Genomic DNA, 13,624 nt, shown 5'->3' on the forward strand with positions numbered 1-13,624 from the left:
TCAACACAGGTTCATCTATTTTAACAAACGTCCCATCTAATGGCGACATTGATAAAGGGGTGGGGGCTACACAGGTATTGGGGGGCTCAGGGAGTATGGGAAATCTCTGCACCTTTCTCTTCATTTTGCTGTGAACCTAAAACTGCTCTGAAAAACAAAATCTTAAAAAATTGCTTTTGATGGATGTGAGAATGTCCCCACTTCCTGTTTTTACCTGGCGCCCACTGCAGGTGCACATAAAGGTGCGTGTGTGCGGGCACGTGCGTGTGCAAGCGTATGGTGGGAGTCGTTGACACACTGCCAGAGGAGGCGTCCAGCGCGAGGCCTAAGCACGCGGCCCGTAACGCACCTTTCTGCATCGATCACGAAGTCATATTTGCCCCACGTGGAAATCCAACTGTTAGACTAATTCAAATGTGTTTTTGCCACAACTGGGGCAAGCAGGACGCCCTTCCAGCTGATGCACGAGGCAGGCCTGCTTGGATGGGGCCGCCAGCAGCCCCAGAAATTAAATTCTAAGATGGATACGTGTGCTGCCGACTGTTAGAGAATTCCAGCTGACAAGACGTTTGATAAAGTTTCCTCGAAGTAGTCATGTGGGACAAGACCAGGCCTGCAGAGGCTCCGTCACCCACCTTCCTGTGGTTACTTCAATGGCCTCTTGACTTCGCACCTGACGTTTTATTTATTTACCATTAGGCGGGTAAATAAATAAGTAAGCAGCACTGCAGCACTTATGATTAATAATGGATGAATCCACTGCCTGGCACATTTCTGCTTCAGCACCACAGAGATTCACAAATAACGAACCAGCCGTAACAGAGGAAGCAGGGTTTGAACTCGAGCGAAGCCAATATCATCTGATCCATTCCCGTGTCCTGCTGGGCCAAACGAAACACTCTTATGGGTCTTTCCTACTGTGACTTCTCCTCCTCCCAAAGCAACATTTTATTTATAGACTCCTTCTATAACCAATATTGAATTTTTTCCTCCAAGCATTTTTATCTCCAAGATTCATAATGGTGTGGGAGTTATGACACATCTGAGCATGTGAGAAAAGCAAAGAACCTGCTTTCTGGACTCGATTGCAGAGGTTCAGGGACCCCAGACTACTGATGCAGGACTAGCACCCAGTCTCAATTTGCAGATGGCAGGACTCTCCAGGTAGACCTGTGTGCAACCGGGTGTTCTTAGCGTTGAGTGTGAGGCTTCAGCCTTGAGCCCCAAACACTGGTGCCCACAAAAGGCCCCAGGCAGAGGGGAGGCCTTGCTTGGGGTTTGCAAATACAGTAAGTGCAGTGCGTCCCCAAGCACAGCATGGGGTCGAGCTGGGCATGTTATTGACTGCTGAGTTTTGACTGAAGAGTTCTACCCTTCCTGCACTCTTGTCACACCACAGTGTGACCAAACTCCATGGCCAGTTAAGGGCACCAGGTTGTAAGAGTCAAGTAACAAGAGACTGAGCTTTGACCCACACCCTGGAAGAAACCACAGAGGGAGGCAGAAATGGGTCCTCTTCCAGGTGACAGCAAGGCCAGGACGAGGGCTCCCTGCACTGCCACTATTCATACTTTACAGGCACGGCATCCTTTAATCCCCCTTATGGCCACCGGCACGTCAGGTGCAAAGTCAAGAAAGCATTAAAGTAACCACAGGAAGGTCAGAAGCATCGTTTACAGGGCTGGGGCACAGTCTGGGATTGGAGCTGTGGTCAAGACTTGGAGACATCCGCTCAGCCACCCCCAGGAGCCCTCAGGAGGCGGTGCCAAGTCAGCAGAGAGGAGAGACACCTGCTGCTCGGGGTCCTGGGCTGGAAGAATGAATGGGGACCCATGGGCGCTGCAGGCAGCATTGAAAGCCATTCAGGCAGCAGCTGCTTTGTGACGGTAACTTCGAGCCAGGCTCTGTGTGGATGAGGGACACAAACATGCTGGCACTGTCCCTTGTGCGGACAACCGTCAAACGCATAAATTAGGTAAAGTAATCAGATAATTGACACGTCAGTGGGCAGACAGATGACAGTCAGATGATGACAAAAATGAGTGTGAAATTACCACTGTGCCCACGTGACGAAGGACATTTACTGTGTTGTCCTAAATGCCGAGGACGAGTGTGTTTAATCTGATCAGGGAGGCAACGGAAGTGAGACGTGGGGACCTGCCCGGGGCCACAGAGGCAGGGAGCCAGCTCTGTTCTATGGCAGGTCCCGTCGGAGGCAGGCAGACTGGCCCCGCTGCACAGGGCCCACGCTCTGCCGAGGGCAGTGACAGTCACCAGGAGACGCCTCCAGGAAGAACAATAACCCCTCATTCAATGATAGGAACCCTCCCTGAAAGGCCTACAGCGTCCACCCGGGACCCACCCATGAGTGACAGCACAGCTCAGCGCAGCCTGTGTGGGCACACAGTGAACCCCTGCTTTCACTGTTCATGGCCTGCACCCCCTTTCCCTTTGTCAAGGGGCTGTCTAAAATGCTCTGGCTCCCTGAGCCCCCCAGTCAAGGGTAGGACAGACTGTGACCTTGAGATGTTGTGAGGACAGATACGGAGCTGGACTTCCAAGGGCCTTGTGACATGTGGCCCCGAACAAGCATTTGTGCCACTTCCGAGGTGGCCACGGGAAACCTCCCCTCCCACCCGCTCTCGCCTTCCTGCTGGCATTCTAGGCCACACGTTCCAAACACCAGACACCGGAGGGCCACCTGTTCTCCTTTCCGCCATGTCATCCCAGGCAGCGTCCTCTCCAAGTCATTTGCGGAGCCACATTTATGTTGTTTCAAACACACAGGAAAGTGAACGTGCAATTTTCAAAATGAAGCCAGGTCCCCCGGTGCTTCCTACTCGGCGCCCCGAGCCCGTCTGCATGCACCCCTGCCCGTCTCTGGAGGTGAGACTCCCTCCGGCACTCCCGGGTGCAGCCCCTGCCCTGTCCTGCCTCCATGCTGGTGGCAGGAGTGCCACCCCCAAACACGCAGACTCCAGCCCTCGCCCAGAGGCAGGACCTCCTGGGAGCGCCCGCGTGGCAGCCATCCCCCAGCCCACGCTCACCAGAGATGATGGAGGCGTTCAGGGCCTCCTCGTCCTGGTACAGAAGCAGGTCGTCCTGCAGCTCGGAGCTCACGAGCAAGTTTTCTTTGTTCTCCTCCGACTGGCTGGCCGCGCTCCTCTTGCTTTCCGAGGCCCCATCGAAGCTCCAGGCCTCCTCCCGCTCCCTGCCCCGCTCCACGCTGGACGTTCTCGACAGGCGGATATCTACACGCTTCTTCGGGGACCCTTTACTGTCCCTCCCTTGAAAACTGAACCAAAACAGTAATCGGGATTATACGCTGTCCCCTTCACCTGGAAACCCAGCAAAGCCCAGTGAGGGGTCCAGGATGGACACTGCAGAGATGGCCCCCCCGTACGCACAGCTTCTCGGCGTCGGTCCCAACTCCACAGGACACAAAGTGCCACTGGCACACACAGCTTCGCGTCCACGACCCATGGTGTTGAGAACGTGCTGTTTCCAACAGCTGACACATGGGTAATAAAACCTGCCCAAACTGACCGTGGCAACTGCTCAACCAGCCATGTCTCGCGACTTCCAAGGCCTGAGAAGGGCACTTTGTCTGGCATCTCCTCCAAACCCTATGTGTGTCCCTTCCCCTGCTTTGCCCTCCAACGAGCAGCTTCTCCTTCACACTCCATGAGGCGCGAGACCAAGAGGAAGCCTTCGGGACAGGCGCACCTCTCTTTCCTGATGAAAACTCGAGGCGTCCTCCCTCGTGAGTCTCTCTCATGAGCGCCCACCCCACCAGGGTCCTCTGGGATCCACAGTGCACACACCCCACCTCACCCCCACCCAACCTCCGGCCCCTCGTGGAATGTGGTGACCAAGACCAGCTGCAGAGCCCAGTGCAAAACGGAAATGCAGGGCCATTTGTTCAAAAATGATGAAGAATTTCAAGGTGGCGACAACAGAGAATTGAGCCCAGCCCAGCCCCGGGTGACGGCACAGTGCACCCCGTGAGGCTGGCTGGGCTGCAGTCCGGGCGCACACGTCTCCCCTGGGAGGGCGAGGGCCTCACCTGTCCTGGCGGTGCTTGGTGGCCAGCGCCCTGTGCAGCTCCTCGATGACACGGCTCGGGGGCAGCGGCCGGTGGACAGTGGTGAGATGAGGAGACCCCGTGGGTGTGGAAAGCTGTCCTCGGAGGGGAGGGTCCGTGCTTTTCCCGCCAGAGCCTTGGAAGAGTGCGGCCTGGCCTGGGGAGCGAGAGAGGCCCACAAAAATGTGAGTGCGGGAAAGGGAGGAAGGGCGTTGCTGAGACATGAGCCGTGGGGCAGAGAGGACGCAGGCCCATGGCCAGGCGACCACCGATGCCCCGGGGCCTGTGGACCACTATCCGTCAACACGGACACACATAACAAGTGCTGCTTAGCTGAGCACATGACCTGCCCAGGGGACCATGTGTGGCTCCCATTTCTCAGATGAGGAAACTGAGGTTCAGAAGCCAATTCCAGGCCGTGCACCTCCAGCAGGTGACGGGGCTGGGATGGATCCGGCAGTGTGACTCCAGGTGTAGCTGGCAGAGACCATGGGGCCTCCACACGGGGAGCCGTCACCCAGCTGGGCCGGGGCGAAAGCCTGCCCTGAGGGCTACCTCACACAGGGTCCAGGCAGCTGAAACACAGGGGAGTTGAGGGGCGTCCTGAGATTCATGCTGATAGGAGAGGAGGGAGCTACAGCAAACAGAGGAGCACCGGTCCATCTTAATTGGGGCCGCTGTGACTCAGGGCCGCCAGATATGAAGACTTTGCAAGAGAAGCCAGAAATGTGGATTAAAGGTAAACACTGTCCTATATTTCTATACATACTACCATCTAATGCTTAAACATATTTCACTATCTTAACCATGTTGGCACCCATCTTAAAAAACACTAAGCACCACGCAGACCCAGCAAAGCAAGCCAGGAGACGCCCTAAAATCTGGGGGAAAGAGGGGTGAGGAAGCCCGTGGCTGGGCCCACTGTGCATCTCAGACAAGAAAGCGCCCAGTGGGGACTCAGCTTGTGCACTGTCCCCTTAGACCCCCGGAAAGTCCAGCTGAGGGGCCCTTCTCCCCCTCTGCTGCCACCTACCATTCACGTTATGAGGCAAACACTTCCCCAAAAGGAAAAGCGAATGAGGGACAGTAGAGAAAATGACCGCTCTCAAATGTAGTCTGTGAGAGATCCGGGCCGAAGCCCAAAGCTCACAGCCATCCGCCTGGCCCCTCTGCTCCTAACCCAGTCCCCAGATGAGCTGACGGCATGGCCACTGAGTGTTCTGAAGCTCTTTGCACCTGAGGGGAGGGTGGAAGTCAGAGGAGCCGACCCACAGACCCCGGGACCCAGAATGTAGGACATGGGGAACCGTGGAGGAGTCACGTGACATGAAGCTGGCGTGCTCTTCTTCCCAAGCCCCGGGGCTGATTTACCGAGGGCCCAGAAGCAATTCCACAGTGGCCAGAACACAGCCCAGTGAACGGCGCCCAAACAAATGGAGCTCAAGCTGCCCCAGGTTTCAGTGGATGGGAAGGGGGATTATCACACAGACACTTCCAAGACGCCAAACAGCACCAGGTTGCCTCAAGACTCTTCCTCTAGTCTATGTGGCCGTGTCCCTCAGGGCTGCATACTGTGACACATTCCCAGAGATGTAGAGAGATGCAGGAAGCAGACGGGTTCAGAGCGTCCATCTGTGGCTTCGATCACTGGCACCCTCACTCAACGGGCACCTGCTATATGCCAGGCACGGGGCTGTGATGGTGAACGCAGAGACGTGGCCGCCATGGGGCTGTCTGGGGAGGGAGTGGAGATGGAGAAATAATCCTACAGATGAGGAGGTTTAGGTTCCTGGAGTTGCTGTAACAACGTGCCACAAACTGGCTGGCTCAGAACAACACACATCTATCCTCTCTCGGCTCTAGAGGCCAGAAGCTGGAAATCAAGGTGTCGGCAGGGTTGGTGCCTCCTAGGGGCCGTGAGGGAGAAACCATCCCAGGCCGCTCTCCCAGCTCCGGTGGCTGCCGGCATCCTTGGTGTCCCTTGGCTTGTAGACATGTCACTACCAGGTCTGCCTCTTCTTCACATCATCTCTGTGTGTCCTTTTGTGTCTCTTCTAAGGACACTGTCATTGGACGCGGGGCCACCATAACCCAGGATGATTGCATCTCAACCCTTGGCTAACTGTGTCTGTAAAGGCCCTTCTCCAAGGAAGGTCACGTTCTACGATTCTGCTTCGACATGCACTTTGAGGGGACACTGCTCAACCCACTATACGTGGTGAAACGACGTGGCAAATTCCAGAAGGCCAGGCACGTGTGGCTGGAAGAAGTGCTACTAGAAGAAGGGACAGGAGTGCACGGGCACTGACCAGGTGAGGGGAGGGAAAAGAATATTCCAGAAGGGAGAGCAGCGTGGGGAGTGGGGGTGGGGGTATGAGCTCTGGGCCCAGAACTGGGTTCCAGTCTCCTCAGCTGGGGGACCTGGGACAAGTTGCTGGAGCCTCCTGAGCCCCAGTTTCCTCCACTGCAAAGCGGGCCCGTGTCCCCTAGGGGCTGACACATGGCTTCTGAAGGGGCCGCGTGGCCTGGGGCCATCTTGGAGTGGCGGGGCTGCAGCACACTCGACAACGGGTAGGTCCTAGTTGTCTGGGTGGTGGTCAGGGGTGGGGCAGAACCGCTGGACTCGGCTAAGCACGGTCATCTTTGCACCCTCCAAGGCAGCATGCGGACTTACTCTCAAAAACAATCTCCTTGTCGTGAAGGGCCTGCTTTTCCCCCGAGACCAGCAGTGTCTCCAGTCTCCAGCAGTGATGGGGGAAGAGATACCCAGGCTTGGAAAGAAAATGCCCCAACTTCTGGGACTTTTCAGGCAATGTAGCCAAAGCTGCAGAAGTGGGGGCCTCTGCCCAGCCACGCTCCCCTCTCTGGCCACCGCCCTACAGTCTGGTGTTGATTTTCTGGCTCTGCCTTGCTGGACAGAGTTCACTTGAGAACGAATCGGTGAAAGAGAGATGAGCAGAAAGACAGTGAGAGGCTGAGAGAGGGAGGGAAGGAGGAAGGGGAGAGAGAATGAAAGAGAGAAGCAGGAACAGAAGGGCAGCTAAACACCCAGACGGACAGAAAGTCCTCATGCTGGGGGCTGGCTGGTCTGCTCGAGGGAGCCTGAGTGGTCTGACGACCAAAGGTCCTCGCTAAGAACAGGCCCCCCTGCCTCCAGTTGTACCCCCTGCACCTGTCCAAAGGCCGAGTCACAGAAGCAAAGAGGGTGAACAGTGGGAGCCCAATCAGGACTGGCTGAAGCATTGGTGGGAGGAAGAAAGGGAGGGAGGGAGGGAGGGAGGGAGGGAGGGAGGGAGGGAGGGAGGGAGACAGGTGGGTGGACGGGTGACATGTGCGGACCCACCTGTGACACTTTTCGTGGCTTTGGAGCCTGCCTTGGGCAGTGGGGTGGGCAGCAGTGGGGGGCTGGGGAGCTGTCCCACGGATCTCTCCAGGGTTCTGGGAGGACTGTCCAGGGAGTCAGACCCAGCTAAGGCTTGAGAGGACTCATCCGTGGGAGGTGGAAGGCTGCCGGCGGTGTCTGCGTCTTCACCTCTGGATGCTGACGGCATCTTGGCTGGTTCAAAGGCAAAACAAAGTGTTCACAAACCATGGTTCCTCTGATTGGGGCGGATGTGAGTGAGGAGAGCAAGGGGGCTGTGGCCGGGTGGGGTTGTTTTCTCGGAGCAGGATATAAAAGGGTCACTTCACATACACATTTCACTTCCTGTAAGTTCAACTATGAATCGAACGTCAGAGGCTGAGAGAGGAGGAGGAAGGAAGGAGGGAGGAGAACCATTTCAAGAGCTCGAGTGATTCCACCCCTTTTCACGCCACAGATGGTGCCAAAGCTCCTGCTTCGTCTGGGGGTGGCGGTCAAGATCACAGGTTTCGGAATCACACACACCTGGGCTCCAGTCGGCCCCTGCACTTACTCCGTGACCTCGGATAAGTTACTAAACCTCTCTGTGCTCCATTTACCCATGCATGCCAGTGGAGTAGTAACAAAAGTCCCTCCAGTCTTGCTGTGAAGCGTAAACAAGAAGTGACAATGAGATGTGTGCCTGCCTGGCCCATTGCAGACCCCCAAATTCAGCAGCGATTGACTTGACACGTCCAATGTGCAGCAGCCCTGTGCCCTGACGCGCCAGCCAGGTGCGTGGTGGGCAGGGGCAGGGAGGTTAGGCTTTGAGGAGGGGTCAGCCCACCCAGAGCCTCATCCCCTCTCCTTTGAGCAGTTGGCTCAGGCTCCCCCAGAACTGCTCCTCTACTGCCTTGAGCACTGCCCTCCAGCCTGTCTACCCCTCTGCTTCCTTCCAATCCATCAACCCTCTCCTTTCCCACTTGTCTCTTTATCCAGCTCGAGGTCCCCTGTCCACTGGAGCAGCAACCTCACCCACACGCCCCTCCCCATGCCCTCTGCCTCACTTCCTCTTCATTTAACTCTTAAAACCCCATCTCTGGCTGAAGCCTCGATCCACTGGTTCCCACCTGTGCCGAGAGCTGCAGGAAAAAAAGGGGCGACACACAAGCCCCAGTCCCGGCTGTCTCAGGACTGCCACCCTCCAGGGTCCCCAGCTCTGCCTCCGTCCTGCCGTCACTCTGCTCCAGACCTTTCTTGGTTCTTTTATACGCCCAGCATCTCACCTCCCGCCCCACCCCCCACGCAGCCTCCCCTGCAGATTCACAGGGGAAACTGAGGCTATCCGACAGGAGCTCCCCTCTGATTTCTGGCTCAAACACAAATCCACAGTCCTGATGGCCCTCCCTTCCTTCCTCCCTGACACAAGAGGCAGCCTTCCATTCCCTTCGTGGGACCCCAGCAGTCCCCACCCTCTTAGACCACACCCCAGGTGCCCAGGCCTGTGCTGTTTCATTTTTACAACCACCTGAGGAGGAACAAACAAGCTGCACCCTCAGGGAACAGCTTGACAGAGCTGGTCCTAAAATCACTGGGTGGGACTCATCCATCCACCGAGGAGTGTCACCCTGGACGCCTCACCTTGGGCAGGGCGCTGTCCGCGGTGCTGAAAACACCGCTGACTGAGGCAGGCGGACCCTGCCCTTAAGGAGCGTCCTTGGAAACTTTAGAAGCAAACGCTGCATTCCCCATGTGTCCCCACTAGTTGGCACCATTTCTGTTCTTTTATTGTTCCTGTTGGAAAGTTGAAAACCTCTCAGGCCAGGCCCTTTCTCTTGTGAAGCTCATTGAAACGTGGTCTTTGCCTTAGAAGGGCTGGCCCTCCCAACTCCTGCTGAGCAAAATCTGAGAAAGAACTGCCCCTCCCCCACCCCCTGCCGAAGGCAGACTCAGCTCAGCATCATGACGTTAGTGTGAACTGCGAAGCTCTGCGCTGTGCTCCTTGCCTCACATCAGATGACGTACCCTGTCATGCATGGATGCCCCCATGACAGTGCTGTTTTTCATTATTGCTGTCACTACCACTACTTATAAAACTGCCCTCAAACATGTTATTTACTAATAGGAGTTTGTAAGACTGCTAGACTCCAAGACTAGTGTTATGTCCTATGAATTGTAACCTACAACTTCTAAGAGTCTACGATTCTGATGGTTTTACTTAAGTTTGGTACTAACAACAACATCAAAATAAACAGTTGGTGCCTTCTAGGGAAAAAGTTGTGTGCTTTCCTTGTTAAGCCATAGGTGAACGTGGAAATGTTCTTTTTCTCCATGTGGGCACCAGTCCTAGGACTTCGTTGGGTTTCCTGTCTCGCATAAATAAGGCAGTGACACTAATCCTTGGGACATGGCTCCCCAGCCCAGGCCCTCAGCAGGAAGCAGCAGGCGTAGGGCTGGCTTGAGCTCGCGGGACTCCATCCAGGCTCAGTTTCTGTCCCCTAGGCATCCAGCATGTTTCCAAATCACGGTTTTGGGAGAGACAGATGGCACAGGAATGGCTCACCTGGCCTCCAGCACGCCATTTTCCCACAACCATCGCCTGCCTCTGTTGTGTCTGACTCATTTCCAGACATGTGACCTGGTCTCCACCTCTCTGAGCCTTGGTCTCCTCATCTGCACCAACTTGTGTATAAAATACCTGATCCTGCCAGCTGTGATGGGCGGGGGGCTTACATGAGCTCGGAAGAAACTGTTGGAGCATTGCAATAGTTATCTGACTTTGGATGCTTAGGGGACCATCCTGCCAGAGATAAAAGTATTGTTGTGGAACACAGATGTGTCTCCCTCTCATTCTAGGTCAGGGGTTCTCGGCCTTACTCTGCTGGCATGTTGGGCCAGATAATTCTTTGTTGTCAGGGGCTGCCCTCTAAGATGTAGGGCACATCCCTGGCCTCTGTCCACAAGACACTAGTAACTCTTCCCAGTTGTGACAACCATAAATGTCTCCAGACACTGCCCAATGTGCCCTGGGGAGGGAGCAAAGTGCCCACAGCTGAGAACCACTGCCTGAGGCAGACACTATGTAGATTTCTGAAGGGGGCACTGTGGCACCCACCTGGAGAAGGTCCACGGTGAGAGCCCCGGCTGGGACACCCTCTCACAGCACTGGCCTGGGTCCTCCCTCCTGCCATGGACCCAGGAGTCTGGACAAGGCAGGCGGTTTTTCAACTGGACTCCACAGAAGTGTCACCGATAAGAGGGGGACAGAGCAGCGCAGGGTCAGGGTCCCCACCGCTGGGTCTGCCTGAGCAGGTGCACTTGGCTCTGTCTGAGCATAGTCCTTCAGTCTCTGAATCTCTAACACTTTCCTCTGGGCTTCTGGACACCACGCTTTCCAGGTTATGCCCTGGTTCCCTCCTGCCCTGCTGGCCACACCTGCTTAGCCTCTCACAGGCCCCACCTGGGCTGCCCCAGGACCAGGACCAGGACCCAGGACTCAGCTCGTGGTCCTCTTCTCCATCTCTCTCTCTCGCTGCAGATCCAACCCAGTTCTCTGGCTTCAGAATCAATCCCATCTCTCTGTCAACACTTGACCTTTCTTCAGAACTCCAGATTCATTCATGATTGGCCACTTTTCATTTCCATCTGAAGTCAGTCAAACAGGGAAAATGAAACATACCCCAAGCCATCTCTTGATTTCCCGTGAGTAACCCCTCCTCTTTTACTAATCCATCTTTCCATCCACCTCAAAACTCTCCTGGAACAATATGGAGTGCGGGCCCTCTTCTAGGCGCTGTGGACATGGCATTCACCAACACACGGCCCCACCTTCACCAGGCTGCACAGCCCACCCGCCTCCCGCTCTGCAGCCAGACTGGACACAACACTCGGTCCCTCTCTGGTCCTCTCCACTTCGTACCCCACCGCTTCTGTCTAATTCATGCATAGACACTGTGTGCTCTACTTCCAAATTATTTCTCAGAAATGTCCACTTATCCTCCCAGTGTCAGCTGCCAAGGCCTCTGCCTGGAACTCAGCAACAGTGTCTGGCAGCCTCCAGGCTCCTTTGTCTGCTTCCCACTCTGCCCCAAATCCATTCTCCAAACCAGAGGTCAGCAAACATATTCTGTAAAGGGCTCTGGCTTTGCGGGTCATAGAGTCTCTGGTGATACAGAAACTCTGGAAGGGCTGGCCAATCCAGACAGCAAAAGCTCCCCTTGCTGTGCACCTCTCACCCTCGTGCTGCAAAGGAACTTTTTGAGATGATACGACCGTTTGCTCCTTGTCCTGTACAGTAGCCACTGGCCGCATGTGGCCAGTGAGCAGCTGACAAGTGGCTGGTGTCACTGGGAGCTGAACTTTAATTTCACTTAGTTTTAATTCATTTAAATAGCCACGCAGCTAGTGCCGACAGCAGAAGACATGTCTGGGGTTGAGTTAGTGGTCACAGCCCACCGGGGTCCCTCCACCCCATGAGTCCACAGTGGAATGTGTGTCCCCCTCTGAAGGCCCTGGGACTCAACACGCCAGCAACTGTCTCCAAAACCGTCCTCTTAATTCCCTCACAGAAATGACTGTGCTCCTCACACCGTGACCCCCGCGCGTCCCTGACCTGTCTGTCGGAGGGGTCCACGGCCGACATCTTTCTCTGCATCTCACATGAGTGTGTGTAGCTACCATTATAGTTTGGAATCTTGTCGCACAACTGAAACTTTACCATCCATTCAAGTCCCAAATGTTGTAATAGAATTTAAAAAAAAAAAAACAAAAAAAAAACAAGACAGCGAAGACAGCGTGAGCTTTGCATGTTCCCTGCAAGTGGGATCCCTCTCTCGGGGCTGTCCTTGACCTGTCCTGACCAGCAGAGGTCGCTGCTCACCCACTGACCGCTCGGCAGAGGCTCTTCTGTCCAGTGCAAACCCCAGTGTGGGCTCAGATCTGGGAACAGAAGTCACTGAAGCCCACCGTTTCCCACCACTCTGGGAGGATGAGACCCAGACCGTTTAACCGCTGTGACCCCCAGACTCAACAGCACATCCCACCCACAAGAAGGTGCTTCATACAAGTGTGTGCTCTCAACAAAGCAAGCCTGCTCTCAAACCCGTCCCCAAACCATCTGGATTGAGAGCTCGCCTGATGTTAGATGGGTGTTGAGAGCAGGCACATTGCTCAAGGCTGAGCCAGCAGAAAGAACCTGCCAGGGAGAGGCGCCAGGTGCCAGCAGGAGGCCAGGCAGCTCCCCAGCAGAGCGGCAGGCTCCGTGGCCAAGGGCAGCACTCAGCTGCAAGGACACAGGTGGAAGACAACGCTTCGCCAGCCATGAGAGTCACGCCAACCTCCCCTCAGACTGAAGTGAGAAGCCTGGGGGACACTGGGACACGGGCCTGCCCAGAGGGCCGCTGTGAGAGGCCAGGACCGTCCCAAGGGCCACGACTTTTCAGACCCCAACCTCCTGTGTCCCCAAGTTGGAGGGAAACTGGAGAGGTACAGCCACCCCCTCTTGGCAGGCACCTAAAAAGGCGGGGGGGACACTGTGACAGGGGCCATGCAAGAAGCACAGGTGACACTTGTTTGGCAGAGGAGGCAGCGAGGACAGATGCCCACCGCCTGTGAAGCAGCGGCACGGCCGGCCACAGAAGCCCCAGCGGGCCTGTCCTCACGGCCTGGCTTTCCAACCTCCCACACTTGTGGAGACAGTTCGAGTTCCAGCCCCCGCACCGGGCCTGGCAAACTTCTGGCTGCAACTGTGCTAGGGAACGGGCTTCCAGCTCCATAGAGAGGTCTCCTGGAAGATTTCTCTAAAAATGCTGCTAACAGGTCAGAGAGCAAGGTGGGGGTGTCTCCAGGCACCCACAGTTTTCTTAGCTGGGTTCATGCTTTTCTTTCTCTCCACTCTTTCCTTTCTCCTCCACTTTCTCACAGCTGGCAACCCTCCTGGTCTATTCAATCAAAATAACAACCACCACCAACGACCACCACATCACAGCCCCACTGACAATAATTAACGGGGCAGACACTGCGCTAAGCTCCTCCCACCCTCCAAAAACACAGTCCCCATTGTTTGTCCCATTTAACAGAGGGGACCAAGGAGGCTTGGAGCAGCGCACCAATCACGCCTGGCAGAGAAGCGGCAAGAAGCGCCCTCACCCAGGAGGAGCACGGCAGCTGTGCCTTCACCAGCACCCACCACGCCAGGGCGC

The 13,624-nt window shown here is 55.7% G+C and overlaps 1 protein-coding gene across 4 annotated transcripts in view; it reads right to left on the reverse strand.

Moving 5' to 3' along the window:
* The window catches only part of PHACTR3 (phosphatase and actin regulator 3), a 166,363-nt gene that overhangs the window by 40,898 nt on the left and 111,841 nt on the right, over positions 1 to 13,624 (reverse strand). For all 4 annotated transcript variants that reach the window (XM_033094695.1, XM_033094696.1, XM_033094692.1 and 1 more), the window contains 3 exons: positions 7,428 to 7,640; positions 4,067 to 4,241; positions 3,048 to 3,295 (listed from right to left, as the gene is read on the reverse strand). In XM_033094695.1, coding sequence (XP_032950586.1) covers positions 3,048 to 3,295; positions 4,067 to 4,241; positions 7,428 to 7,640 — 636 coding nt within the window. The remainder of the gene's footprint in view (positions 1 to 3,047; positions 3,296 to 4,066; positions 4,242 to 7,427; positions 7,641 to 13,624) is intronic.

The sequence above is a fragment of the Rhinolophus ferrumequinum genome, chromosome 23 (assembly GCF_004115265.2).
Source record: "Rhinolophus ferrumequinum isolate MPI-CBG mRhiFer1 chromosome 23, mRhiFer1_v1.p, whole genome shotgun sequence".
Taxonomy (NCBI): domain Eukaryota; kingdom Metazoa; phylum Chordata; class Mammalia; order Chiroptera; family Rhinolophidae; genus Rhinolophus; species Rhinolophus ferrumequinum.